Source organism: Haliotis rufescens, unplaced genomic scaffold (assembly GCF_023055435.1).
Source record: "Haliotis rufescens isolate VD_foot unplaced genomic scaffold, xgHalRufe1.0.p SCAF_1, whole genome shotgun sequence".
Taxonomy (NCBI): domain Eukaryota; kingdom Metazoa; phylum Mollusca; class Gastropoda; order Lepetellida; family Haliotidae; genus Haliotis; species Haliotis rufescens.
In genome coordinates, this window is record NW_025963779.1 from 23,380,581 (window position 1) to 23,394,969 (window position 14,389).

At 43.2% G+C, this 14,389-nt stretch overlaps 1 protein-coding gene across 9 annotated transcripts in view; it reads right to left on the minus strand.

Annotated features, from left to right (window-relative positions):
• The window catches only part of LOC124131631 (protein kinase C-binding protein 1-like), a 67,854-nt gene that overhangs the window by 26,678 nt on the left and 26,787 nt on the right, over nucleotides 1–14,389 (minus strand). For 5 of the 9 annotated variants that reach the window (XM_046495026.2, XM_046495027.2, XM_046495030.2 and 2 more), the window contains 4 exons: nucleotides 13,743–13,785; nucleotides 2,054–2,110; nucleotides 1,445–1,609; nucleotides 732–853 (listed from right to left, as the gene is read on the minus strand). In XM_046495026.2, the coding sequence (XP_046350982.2) occupies nucleotides 732–853; nucleotides 1,445–1,609; nucleotides 2,054–2,110; nucleotides 13,743–13,782 (384 nt within the window). In that variant the 5' untranslated portion in view covers nucleotides 13,783–13,785. The remainder of the gene's footprint in view (nucleotides 1–731; nucleotides 854–1,444; nucleotides 1,610–2,053; nucleotides 2,111–13,742; nucleotides 13,786–14,389) is intronic. The other 4 variants (XM_046495031.2, XM_046495034.2, XM_046495033.2 and 1 more) reach the window with 1 other exon arrangement.

Genomic DNA, 14,389 nt, shown 5'->3' on the forward strand with positions numbered 1-14,389 from the left:
AGCTACAACGGTAGCTTTAGGTGAGGGGAGGTAAAATTGGGGTTAAAGATTATTGCACTTATATAGTGACGTGCTTGCTAGCCCACTGAGACACCATGCTGCAGTTTAACATGAATACCCCACTCCAACACAGTACACTGACTCAGAGCCGACCAGTTCTTTTTTTAGCCCCTTAATGGTCGGTTGGTTCGTTGTTTAACGCCGCACTCAGCAATATTCCAGCCATATGACAGTGTACTGTAAATAATCGAGTCTGGACCAGACAATCCAGTGATTGATATCATGAGCATCGATCCACACAATTGGGATCAATGACATGCATCAACCAAGTCAGTGAGCCTGACCACCCGATCCCGTTAGTCGCCTTTTACGACAAGCATAGTCGCCTTTTACGGCAAGCATGGGTTACTGAAGACCTATTCTACCCCGGAATCTTCACGGGGCAGCCCCTTAATGCCGAGCGCCAGACAAGATAACAACAAATACCATTTTTGGTATGACGTGGCCAGGGATCAAACCTCGGACCTTCCACTCTCAGGGCCGGACGCTCTACCACTAGACTACGGAGGTGGTCAGTAGCTTTAAGCTATGTCCCCAGTTGTTTTGGAAGACGGTTACGGAACATGAGATTTTAGCTCCCTTCCTCTCCCTCTCTGAAATTGCTTAATGGATCACAATCAATTTGTTTTCACTTTACTTGCCCTTTAAGAAAGGAGTTTTGTAGACATTACCTCTCCAGTTCCATCATTATTGCCGATCTTCCTTTTCTTCGGTGGCAACTGTGAAATATCACTTCCTGTAGACACACGCTTCCGGCCATGTGACACAGGTGAGTCGGTAGTCAAGACACCAGCTGATGAGGGAAAGTGGAAATTAGTGAGGTAAGGTGGTGAAATGGGGTTTAACGTCACATTCATGATTATTGCCCTTATATAGCAATATGTTTGAGTATGTGTGTGTGTGTTATATGTGTGTATGGGGGTGGCTGTATGTGTGGCTGTGTGTTGTAAGTGTGTATGGGGTTGGCTCTGTGTGTGTGTTGTGTTGGGTGTGGTGTGTGTGAATGTGGGTGTGTGCTTGTACTAGTCCAGACAAATGACGCTTTTATAGTGCTAGCACACTGACCACAGGACCAATAAAGAGGAAAAGGTTTTAATACTTAGTCTTTTATTACTGCATTGAAAGCAATCTCAAAACACAATGTTAAAATACCTCTCAATTAAAAATTTCCAAAAAATCACTATTTTGAAGAAAGAAACGATTCCCCCCCCCCCCCCCCCCACACACACACACCCCAAATTGCCTGCCAGGAGCATGTCAATCCCTAATCACATATTGTTGGGCACCATTCTGCTCACTTTGTTTTTCTCAGCACAAAATTCATTTAGAAAATTAATTGTATGACAAAAGCCTGGGAGTGCCCCTCTTCGTTTACTAGATTTACCTCTAGCAGACGTCATCTTTTGGCTGTCATTTGAGTCATCAGAGCCCTGGACCATCTTGATGTCCTTGAATGTTTGAGTGCCGTTCATGTGGAGCGTCCCGGTGGAGAGACGTGTCCGGATATTGCTCTGTCCACTACCACTGGTGCTTGGAGACTCAGTTTCTGCTGTACAAGATGACATTGTAATCATTACTTTCACCAGCTTTCATTACTGAGTATACAACAGTCTTTTGTTCTGCATATTGTTCTGGTATACTACTAACATCAAACAACACGTTCACTCTTCCGATGCCTTGACAAAGCTGAACACATGCCGTGCTACATTCATTATCCCCAACAGCCATTGTGGTCAGATCACATGATATCGGGAATGGTCAATGTTTCCCCAACTGCAAGAAATATGAGTTGGCTATTCATCTTCTTATATTCAAAACATTACTTTTGAATAATATTTTTAGAGGAATATGTCATGAGTCTTTAGTTTTCTCCAATAATAAATCTTAAACCACAAAGACAGTATCTGAATCTTTTACAAACAAAAAAATGAAATTCTGTGATTCGACAATTCAAATGAATGTCTGCTATGGTGAAACTATTTCCTGTACCAACCTTTTTCCTTCTCCATCCTTTCTGTCGGGACAGACCTTCGCCGCTGGGATGATTCATCTGCACACAAGATGTTTTCCATGAATTATTCCTTTCTAAAATCTCCTAATCAAGTACAAGCTATCAACAATTACGACATACATCTGTGCAAAAGACCAGCTTTTTCACACTGTTGTTTACTCATGTCAGATTTTTAGATTACAGTTTTTATTTTCATCACCTTCACAAACAGAGGACTGTATAATGTGCTCCAGACCTCTCCCCTGCTTGTGGTAGAGCCAAGGGAGATAACTGGTGATGTGTTGGGGAGATATATTGATTACTTTCCCCTGGACTCAAACGTGACAAGCTCAAGTTGTTCCGACACTGAAGGCAATCAGTTTCTTACAAAATATGTAATATAGTCCAAGTTAAAATCAATGTTTCTAACACGTATAGCACAGTATACCAAAGTGGACTTGGTTACAACATCAACATCAAACAGCAATGAATACAAAATATATCACACAATACAACAATACAACATACAACACAATGGTACATCATCCTTCCTCTGACTATGATAGATCAGAATTACCCACAACATGAAGAGTAGGTTGTTTACCTGGAACATTCAGTGGCAACAGACCCAACCGAGTCATGAATTGTGTTTGCCGGAGGTTCAAGGTCATAAGCTGCTCCAGCTTGCCTCTGTTGTTATATCACTGAGTCATGAATGTCGCTGTGGCGGGATTCACCACAGATTCTGACCACAGGTTCTGGTTCAGGCAGCTGGCACTGTTACAATGTTGCTAGGAGTTCATTATGCTGGCCATACCATAATTACAGGGCCTGCTCATTCCGTCAGTGGAGCAAAGACTACCACAAACTTGGCACAGCTTCGTTCAATTTACTAGGCCTGCATGTCTAGGGATATACAAGAAATCTCACTCGCATATGATTTCATTTTGCGAGTTGAACCATTTTTTCAACTTGAACATGACTTTTGACTGTCAGTGTTGGAGTAAGATATGTTATTAGGTTAGGCCAACAAGATGGAACTATCTGTGGAAAACCTTTGTTTGGTTTGTTTGGCATGATTTCATTGTCTCTGCAATATTTTTGTCTGGTATGGTGTGAGCGAAGTTGATGAGTATAATGATGCTAACAGTTGACATGATTTCACAATATATGGAAAAACTTTCACTTTATCTAAGTGTTGAGATTCCTTGCTTAAATACAGATTGACATTGATTTCACTTAGTCGTATTGAGATGGCTTTGCTTGTATGTACTGAGATGGTTACAGTTGGTTGTACTGAGATGGTTTCAGTTGGTTGTACTGAGATGGTTTCAGTTGGTTGTACTGTGATGGTTTCAGTTGGTTGTACTGAGATGGTTTCAGTTGGTTGTACTGTGATGGTTTCAGTTGGTTGTACTGAGATGGTTTCAGTTGGTTGTACTGAGATGGTTACAGTCGGTTGTACTGAGATGGTTTCAGTTGGTTGTACTGAGATGGTTTCAGTTGGTTGTACTGAGATGGTTTCAGTTGGTTGTACTGAGATGGTTACAGTTGGTTGTACTGAGATGGTTTCAGTTGGTTGTACTGTGATGGTTACAGTTGGTTGTACTGTGATGGTTTCAGTTGGTTGTACTGAGATGGTTACAGTTGGTTGTACTGAGATGGTTTCAGTTGGTTGTACTGAGATGGTTTCAGTTGGTTGTACTGAGATGGTTTCAGTTGGTTGTACTGAGATGGTTTCAGTTGGTTGTACTGAGATGGTTTCAGTTGGTTGTACTGAGATGGTTTCAGTTGGTTGTACTGAGATGGTTTCAGCTTGTTGTACTGTGATGGTTTCAGCTGGTTGTACTGTGATGGTTTCAGTTGGTTGTACTGTGATGGTTTTAGTTGGTTGTATTGAGTGATTGAGTATGGTTTTACACAGCTTTAGCAATATTCCCACAATATCACGGCGGGGGACACCAGAAATGAACTTCACCATTGTACCCATGTCAGGAATCGAACCCATGTCTTCAGTGTGACGAGCGAATGCTTTAACCACCAGGCTACCCGACCTGCTCTGGTTGTATTGAGATGGTTTCAGTCGGTTGTACTGTGATGTTTTCACTTGACTCTTCTGAGATGATTTCTGTGTGTTGTATTGAGATGGTTGCTTGTCAAAATGTTAAGCACTCTTCAGCCATTTCGAAAAGTGAAATAATAATATATGTGACCCACCAAGAGAAAAGGGACCTTATGGTGCTTGGATATAATTGTGCTTTGACGTCATAAAGACGTTTAATGTCAACTTACTTCAGTGAAGATCACCATGTGTGCGGACTTACAACAATATCTAATTTTTCTCTCGTTAGTTGGTAATGTAACAAAAACATTATTTCAAAACATTTCAGCATACATGTCTACTTTCAATTCATCAGACATTATATCTAAAAATTGCTATTACCGTATTCGACGTAATAAGCGCCCAGGGGGCTCTCAAAATTAGAAATAGGGGGCTCTTATTAGAATATTATTTCGGTGGGGAAAAAAAATGTCGTGGTTTATGCTGACAGCCTGAAATGTTTATGTACGGCAGATATATTTTTCCAGAATTTAATTGCCCATAATTAAGGGTGCATATAACACACGAGTGCGTATTGTACGCGAATAAATAAGTCTTGTGTACATTGATCAATCCGAAGGGGTGCTAATTTGGATTGTTCACTAGCCAATATATTAGCAAATATCGCCGTGGGCGCTTATTAGAGCAGGGCGCTTATTACGTCGAAAAGGTATTACTTAAACAGTTTTAAGTCAGAAAATGAATCCAAGTGTTTGATGTTATGTATCTCTGCAAAAAATATGAATTGGAGCTTGTGAATTGTATTTGTGTGTTTCAAAGATACTGTAGTTTTAAAATATAATGAAAAGTCAAATGTGATTTTTCACCCATAAGTTCCCTTATCTCATGGCTGGTCACATATTTCATCTTTACTATCCATTTAAATGGGGCAGATTGCCTTAGCAAGTAGCACATTCTTTTCCTGTTAAAACAATAAATATTTTTTATGCCGTTTACTGTGCAGTAAAAATTATAAATTAGCCTGAGTTTTAAGAAAATATTTACTTTCTGCTCCTGAGGCTTTGTTCTGTCGTTATAAGTGAAACTGATGTTCTACATTGTATTAATGTTTATACAGCCTTCAAAATTCACGCTTGTCGACTAGCCCAAAACTACTAACTTTTGCTGAAGACAAGGAAAAACATCCAATGACAGCAGTCCTCATGGACTTGCAGCGCATTTGAGCGTTTTAATTATGAACCAGTTCTTAAAGTTCTAAATTTTGTTACAAATTGGAACTGAATAAAACTAAAAGAAAATGTAAACTCCATAAAATATGTTGTCTTGTTCAAGCAGGACTAGCTGCAAACTGGAGACTAGTGACAAAAGATTTACACTAGTCCTTGGGACTAGTCTTGAAACTATCTTTTATCTAAGGCTGTCATAACTATGGATCAATTGAGCTCTCTTCCTGTGACACACATTTCTATAGAAAGGACAATGGGAAAAATATAGAATAACACCTGTTTCCAACGTGGAATAACAGATTATCAGTCACTTATTAACTCATGTTGCAAAATACCTCAACAAGGCTTGTGATTAACCAAATTAATTTCGAGGCTGCATGATAACCAATGATTGTCCTGGACTGTGTGGATCATTGATCATGTGTTCAGTCACTGGATTGTCTGGTCCAGACAAACATGACTCAGGTGGGATATTGGTTTACTCCCAAAAAGCCCACATGTAAAGGTTGCTTAAGCATGCCACTGTTGTTACAAGCACAGGATCTTGTGATTGAAACATGACGAAATGTCCCGAAGCGATATCATAAATACTAATTTAACATGGCTACTGGTAATTGTTTTCTTTTTCATTTGCATACGCCTACAGCAAGTCCTGAGGATACTGTTTCTGCGCCTATTCTTGATACAATACTTGCATCCTTCAAAGACTTAATTACAACCACCAAACCACATGAAGATGAATTCCAAACATCAAGTTTACATACCACAATAGTTTGTTGTTAAACGCCCCACTTAGCAATATTCAAGCAAAATGACGGTGGTCTGTAAGTAATTTAGTCTGGACCAGACAATCCAGTGATTGATATCATGAGCATCAATCCACACAATTGGGATACAATGACATGCATCAACCAAGTCAGCGAGCCTGACCATCAGATCCCGTTAGTCGCCTCTTACAACATGCATCGTCACCTTTTACAGCAAGCATGGGTTGCTGAGGACCTATTCTAACCCGGATCTTCACAGGTCCCACAATTGAGTAAATAGGATTTATGAAACTGAGTGAACATTATCAATGAAACTGATCTTCGTCCACTTGTTCAGTAATTTCACTTGTCAGTTTATTAAAACTTGGGTGAACTAAGTTCATCATTGTTAATTTAACTCATTTTATAGATAATTAGATTTTTTTCAAGCAGAATGCACATAAAATGCCTGTGAGACGGCCCCTATAATCCTCCATTGTTTCACCAATCAACATGCTTTATTGGTTTCTCTACCGTAGACAAAGGGAAGTCCCTGGGATATTGCTACCTGCACATTAAAGAGCCAGTATGTTGATGGTTCTGGGTGTCATAAATCATGCATGAAATAATTTCCGAGTGTGACATCACACCCTTAGTTCATGCACAATACAATTCTCTAACCAAAACAATAGAGTTCCACACAGCAAAGCCGGTCAACAGCTCCACACAGCAAAGCCGACAACCTGCGCTGCAGAGAATAACTGGCTTCGGTCATGTTTTTATTAGAGGAAAATCGAAGAGAAAGCTTTGTGTGTATTTTTTACAGATGAATTACAAAATACCAATTGCCAGATTGCTTGCATTAGAAGCTAGTGTTTATCAAAGACCAGATTACAATATGAATGTCTCAGTCATATGAAGCCAATCACTCTCCTACCCAGAGTTCCTTGTGGCCAGCCTAGCTAGTACCTCTGTCACATCATCACATCGAACATAGTCCATTCAAGATATTGCACATGTTTTTCATCTGTTTCATGAGCCTACACATTTAGATATACATTTGTCATGAAATGTTTAACTTTCATGGAGAAAATATTCCAAGACGCGAAAAGACTTTATCCTCCATGTGCTGTCATCAAAGCCCGACAAAGCCCCAGCAATATTGTCACTTTGATGTGTAAGCTATATTGTCATGCACTTCCCTGTCACAGCAGGGTTAGAAACTAACAGTTTTTGTCCACTAGTCCTTATAATGATAACATATAGCAAAACCCTTTAAATGGGCCAATTTCTACTAGTCCTAAGGATACCTTTACTATTCGGCAGTTTCGTAAGGACTACAGGACTAGTGCCAATATCTAATGCTGCACAGTGTAGTAGCATATCTATATATTTGAGCAAAACAATATGTAAAGCGCAGTGAACGGCTTGCTTTAGGCCTGCACCTGCAGTGTGATCACTGGAGCAGAAACTTCTCTTGTGGAATAAGGCAAACAGAGGCAAGTAGGCCCTGGGGTTATTGGCTGATGTTTGTACACAATGCTTCAGAATGGCCGCATACTGGCCCTTTAAGTCGCAGGTTATCAGCAAGGGTGAAATGTAGCGAATGTCACAACGACACCATCAGTGCTGAAAAAACAATGTGCTCCTGCTTTTCCAAATTATTTTATTGCTTTCAGTTTCTAAACAGGTAACCAATCATAAATTCTATGTATGATTATTTTTCAGCTGCATAAGTTCATCAGTGTTTTCTTTGGTATCTCATCTGCAAGTGATCTGGGCCAGTAGCAACGAAAATACTGGTCCTTGCTGTCTCACAATTTTTGTTTGTTTGTTTGTTTGTGTGTTGTTTGACGCACTCAGCAATATTCCAGCTATACGATGGCAGTCTGGAAATAATCGAGGTAAAAATGACATAGAAACATTGTACCTTGTTGATTTAGAGTTTTCTTTTATTAATTTGGAAGAGTTGACATCCACATGCATATTGAATATGAGATTGTTCAGATGTCTTCGACTGAGGCAGGTGGGACTATCAACGTGAATACGGTTCTTCAGGCTAAACCGACATTTAGCTGGTACACTGCTGACTGGAACAGGGAGATTATGTCTGCTAATTTTAAAACACCAAAGCCTGGGTTTGTTTTATCTTGTAGTACATGTTTAGCACAGTCGCTAATAATTAACTGTGGCATCATTATCTTTTCCACAAATAATGTCATCTGCTTCTGAGAAGCTGACCCACCATTTACACATGTCAAGCATGCATTCGGAAAATGTCGCTTCATTACATCAGCGTATATGAAGTGATGTGTGTTGAGGTTACAAAGATCACATAAAAAATGAAAATCAAAACATTGCTATCTCAGTGACTATCCTGCATTTTATTATTGGCCGATGTTGTGCTCTATTTTTAGAACAGGGATTTCTAATAGGACATTACAGAAAATTGACACACCAGCTTTTGAAAAAGAATAAATTAATATTTCCAGCGATTCAGAGGATATGATACATATTTTTCAATGGAAATTTCTTCCTGACACAGGGACCTTCAACCCTTATATTTGTCGGTCCCAGGCATAATTTTGGATAAAGGAAACACTGTTCAGTGTTCATAAACGTTTTGGGGATACTGCCCAGGCATGTACATCCTGCCCTGACTACACTGAGGTCACACCGCCAACTGCCTGGCCAGGCATGTACATCCTGCCCTGACTACACTGAGGTCACACCGCCAACTGCCTGGCCAGGCATGTACATCCTGCCCTGACTACACTGAGGTCACACCGCCAACTGCCTGCCCAGGCATGTACATCCTGCCCTGACTACACTGACTGAGGTCACACCGCCAACTGCCTGGCCAGGTACACCACACCCTGCCCTGACTACACTGAGGTCACACCACCAACTGCCTGGCCAGGTACACCACACCCTGCCCTGACTACACTGAGGTCACACCGCCAACTGCCTGGCCAGGTACACCACACCCTGCCCTGACTACACTGAGGTCACACCACCAACTGCCTGGCCAGGTACACCACACCCTGCCCTGACTACACTGACTGAGGTCACACCGCCAACTGCCTGGCCAGGTACACTACATCCTGTCCTGACTACACTGAGGTCACACCGCCAACTGTCTGGCCAGGTACACTACACCCTGCCCTGACTACACTGAGGTCACACCACACCCTGCCCTGACTACACTGACTGAGGTCACACCGCCAACTGCCTGGCCAGGTACACTACACCCTGCCCTGACTACACTGAGGTCACACCACCAACTGCCTGGCCAGGTACACCACACCCTGCCCTGACTACACTGAGGTCACACCACCAACTGCCTGGCCAGGTACACTACACCCTGTCCTGACTACACTGACTGAGGTCACACCGCCAACTGCCTGGCCAGGTACACTACACCCTGCCCTGACTACACTGAGGTCACACTGCCAACTGCCTGGCCAGGTACACTACATCCTGTCCTGACTACACTGAGGTCACACCACACCCTGCCCTGACGACACTGACTGAGGTCACACCGCCAACTGCCTGGCCAGGTACACTACATCCTGTCCTGACTACACTGAGGTCACACCGCCAACTGCCTGGCCAGGTACACTACATCCTGTCCTGACTACACTGAGGTCACACCACACCCTGCCCTGACTACACTGACTGAGGTCACACCGCCAACTGCCTGGCCAGGTACACTACATCCTGCCCTGACTACACTGAGGTCACACCGCCAACTGCCTGGCCAGGTACACTACACCCTGTCCTGACTACACTGAGGTCACACCACACCCTGCCCTGACTACACTGACTGAGGTCACACCGCCAACTGCCTGGCCAGGTACACTACACCCTGTCCTGACTACACTGAGGTCACACCACACCCTGCCCTGACTACACTGACTGAGGTCACACCGCCAACTGCCTGGCCAGGTACACCACACCCTCTCCTGACTACACTGAGGTCACACCACACCCTGCCCTGACTTCACTGACTGAGGTCACACCGCCAACTGCCTGGGGTGTAGGAAGGCCAGGTCCGTTGGAAGTAGGAGAGAGAGGAGGGGAGGCAAATTAGGTGAGTTATTGGGATTGTCAGATGTTCAATTAGACTCCTTATCTTAGTGAAGGGATATTTCACTTACTACATGCAAGTATTAAACACATGAAAGTTGAAACCGTCTCAGTATGCCTTTCAACATGTTCAAAGGCTTAGTAGTTTACAATCAATAACTGATCAGTTGGAACAAAATGATATCTTTGAAATAATGGAGCAATGGATTCCGTGCCCTGGAAACATGTTCTTGTGTGTTCGTGAAATGGTATTTGTGTGGAAGTTCATGTGAAATGATGTATCCATGGACTGCAATGTTCTGCCTAATAGGAAGTTTGTATACTTGTCATGGTGACACATTTTTGTGTGTCTGTTAAATGATGGTTTTATTGATGCCATGTTCTCCACACACAGAGGTTCGTCACCTGGCATCCATGTTCCCATTTCTGTTCCTGTGTGTCTGTGAAATGATGGTTTTATTGATGCCATGTTCTCCACACACGGAGGTTTGTCACCTGGCATCCATGTTCCCATTTCTGTTCCTGTGTGTCTGTTAAATGATGGTTTTATTGATGCCATGTTCTCCACACACAGAGGTTCGTCACCTGGCATCCATGTTCCCATTTCTGTTCCTATGTGTCTGTGAAATGATGGTTTTATTGATGCCATGTTCTCCACACACGGAGGTTTGTCACCTGGCATCCATGTTCCCATTTCTGTTCCTGTGTGTCTGTTAAATGATGGTTTTATTGATGCCATGTTCTCCACACAGGGAGGTTCGTCACCTGGCATCCATGTTCCCATTTTTGTTCCTGTGTGTCTGTTAAATGATGGTTTTATTGATGCCATGTTCTCCACACACGGAGGTTCGTCACCTGGCATCCATGTTCCCATTTCTGTTCCTGTGTGTCTGTGAAATGATGGTTTTATTGATGCCATGTTCTCCACACACGGAGGTTTGTCACCTGGCATCCATGTTCCCATTTCTGTTCCTGTGTGTCTGTTAAATGATGGTTTTATTGATGCCATGTTCTCCACACACGGAGGTTTGTCACCTGGCATCCATGTTCCCATTTCAGTTCCTGTTAGGCCGTGAAATGATGGTTTTATTGATGCCATGTTCTCCACACACAGAGGTTCGTCACCTAGCATCCATGTTCCCATTTCTGTTCCTTTGTGTCTGTGAAATTATGGTTTTATTGATTCCATGTTCTCCACACACGGAGGTTTGTCACCTGGCATCCATGTTCCCATTTCTGTTCCTGTGTGTCTGTGAAATGATGGTTTTATTGATGCCATGTTCTCCACACACGGAGGTTCGTCACCTGGCATCCATGTTCCCATTTCTGTTCCTGTGTGTCTGTGAAATGATGGTTTTATTGATGCCATGTTCTCCACACACAGAGGTTCGTCACCTGGCATCCATGTTCCCATTTCAGTTCCTGTTAGGCCGTGAAATGATGGTTTTATTGATGCCATGTTCTCCACACACGGAGGTTCGTCACCTGGCATCCATGATCCCATTTCTGTTCCTGTGTGTCTGTGAAATGATGGTTTTATTGATGCCATGTTCTCCACACACAGAGGTTCGTCACCTGGCATCCATGTTCCCATTTCTGTTCCTGTTAGGCCGTGAAATGATGGTTTTATTGATGCCATGTTCTCCACACAGGGAGGTTCGTCACCTGGCATCCATGTTCCCATTTCAGTTCCTGTTAGGCCGTGAAATGATGGTTTTATTGATGCCATGTTCTCCACACACAGAGGTTCGTCACCTGGCATCCATGTTCCCATTTCTGTTCCTTTGTGTCTGTGAAATGATGGTTTTATTGATGCCATGTTCTCCACACACAGAGGTTCGTCACCTAGCATCCATGTTCCCATTTCTGTTCCTTTGTGTCTGTGAAATTATGGTTTTATTGATTCCATGTTCTCCACACACGGAGGTTTGTCACCTGGCATCCATGTTCCCATTTCTGTTCCTGTGTGTCTGTGAAATGATGGTTTTATTGATGCCATGTTCTCCACACACGGAGGTTCGTCACCTGGCATCCATGTTCCCATTTCTGTTCCTGTGTGTCTGTGAAATGATGGTTTTATTGATGCCATGTTCTCCACACACAGAGGTTCGTCACCTGGCATCCATGTTCCCATTTCAGTTCCTGTTAGGCCGTGAAATGATGGTTTTATTGATGCCATGTTCTCCACACACGGAGGTTCGTCACCTGGCATCCATGATCCCATTTCAGTTCCTGTGTGTCTGTGAAATGATGGTTTTATTGATGCCATGTTCTCCACACACGGAGGTTCGTCACCTGGCATCCATGTTCCCATTTCAGTTCCTGTTAGGCCGTGAAATGATGGTTTTATTGATGCCATGTTCTCCACACACAGAGGTTCGTCACCTGGCATCCATGTTCCCATTTCTGTTCCTTTGTGTCTGTGAAATGATGGTTTTATTGATTCCATGTTCTCCACACACGGAGGTTCGTCACCTGGCATCCATGTTCCCATTTCTGTTCCTGTTAGGCCGTGAAATGATGGTTTTATTGATGCCATGTTCTCCACACACGGAGGTTCGTCACCTTGCATCCATGTTCCCATTTCTGTTCCTGTTAGGCCGTGAAATGATGGTTTTATTGATGCCATGTTCTCCACACACGGAGGTTCGTCACCTGGCATCCATGTTCCCATTTCAGTTCCTGTTAGGCCGTGAAATGATGGTTTTATTGATGCCATGTTCTCCACACACGGAGGTTCGTCACCTGGCATCCATGTTCCCATTTCTGTTCCTGTTAGGCCGTGAAATGATGGTTTTATTGATGCCATGTTCTCAACACACGGAGGTTCGTCACCTGGCATCCATGTTCCCATTTCTGTTCCTGTTAGGCCGTGAAATGATGGTTTTATTGATGCCATGTTCTCCACACACGGAGGTTCGTCATCTGGCATCCATATTCCCATTTCTGTTCCTGTGTGTCTGTGAAATGATGGTTTTATTGATGCCCAGCCCACACCACAAGGAAGTTTGTCCAAGTTCCTGTTTCCCTGTTCCTGTGGTTTTCATTGATGCCATGTTCTTGACACATGTTCAGTGCGTCCATTATGGTTCAACTGATGACCGACCTACTGATCAGGGATGTCCATATTGATTAGAGTGAGTGAGTGAGTTGGGTTTAACGCCGTTTTTAACAGTATTCTAGTTATATCGCGGCGTGTCAGCTTAATATGGGAGGAAAGCCCGAAGTGATGCAGGTCTCAGACGTTTACCACTTCGGTGAAACCCACGAGCACGGGTATGGTGATGACAAACCTAGAAACATAATTGGGGTGAACCGGGAATCGAACCCACAATCATAGGTTTCTGGCGTGCCCAAGGGATGCAACTCTACACAGCGAATCATGGCAGCTTAAACAACTGGGCCACTGTGCCCCCCCATATTGATTAGACCTCAGTGCAGATCTTCCAATACTGTACTGACAATCAATATATCTGTAGAAGTAGACATAATTCATGCCGTCACCCACAACACAACATGATGCAAACTTTCTGCTGCTACTGACAAAAGGCTATATACCAAGTACTCACCTCTCGTCCGTACTGGTCGCTCTCTCCGCAGGCCACTCATTGGCTGAAATGATATATATCACCATTAAATATCGAACCAGAGTTATCATCGTTAATAATTCTAAGAATACTACCTCTATTACATATCAATCCTGTATTTTTTTGGCTTCAATCACACTAACTAAAATTGTCAGATTTTCAACAGACATCCTCTTCACTGTCAATTACACACAACTAGTTGTCACCAAGTAGTCTCGTAGTGAGTGAGTGAGTGAGTTGGGTTTAACGCCACTTTTAACAGTATTCCAGTTATATCACGGCGTGTCAGCTTAATGTGGGAGGAAAGCCCGAAGTGATGCAAGTCTTAGACGTTTACCACTTCGGTGAAACCCACGAGCACGGGTATGGTGCTGACAAACCTAGAAACATAATCGGGGCGAACCGGGATTCGAACCCACAATCATAGGTTTCTGGCATGCCCAAGGGACGCAACTCTGCACAGCGAATCGCGGCGCCTTAGACGACTGGGCCACCTGTGCCCCCAGTAGTCTCGTAAGTACCCAAGCCATGACGTCATAATGGCAGCAACCTCACCTTTTTTCCCTCATCTCCTACTAGAGGTAGATGAATTGGGGAGGTGGGAGGGAGTAATTCGTAAGTAATAAAGG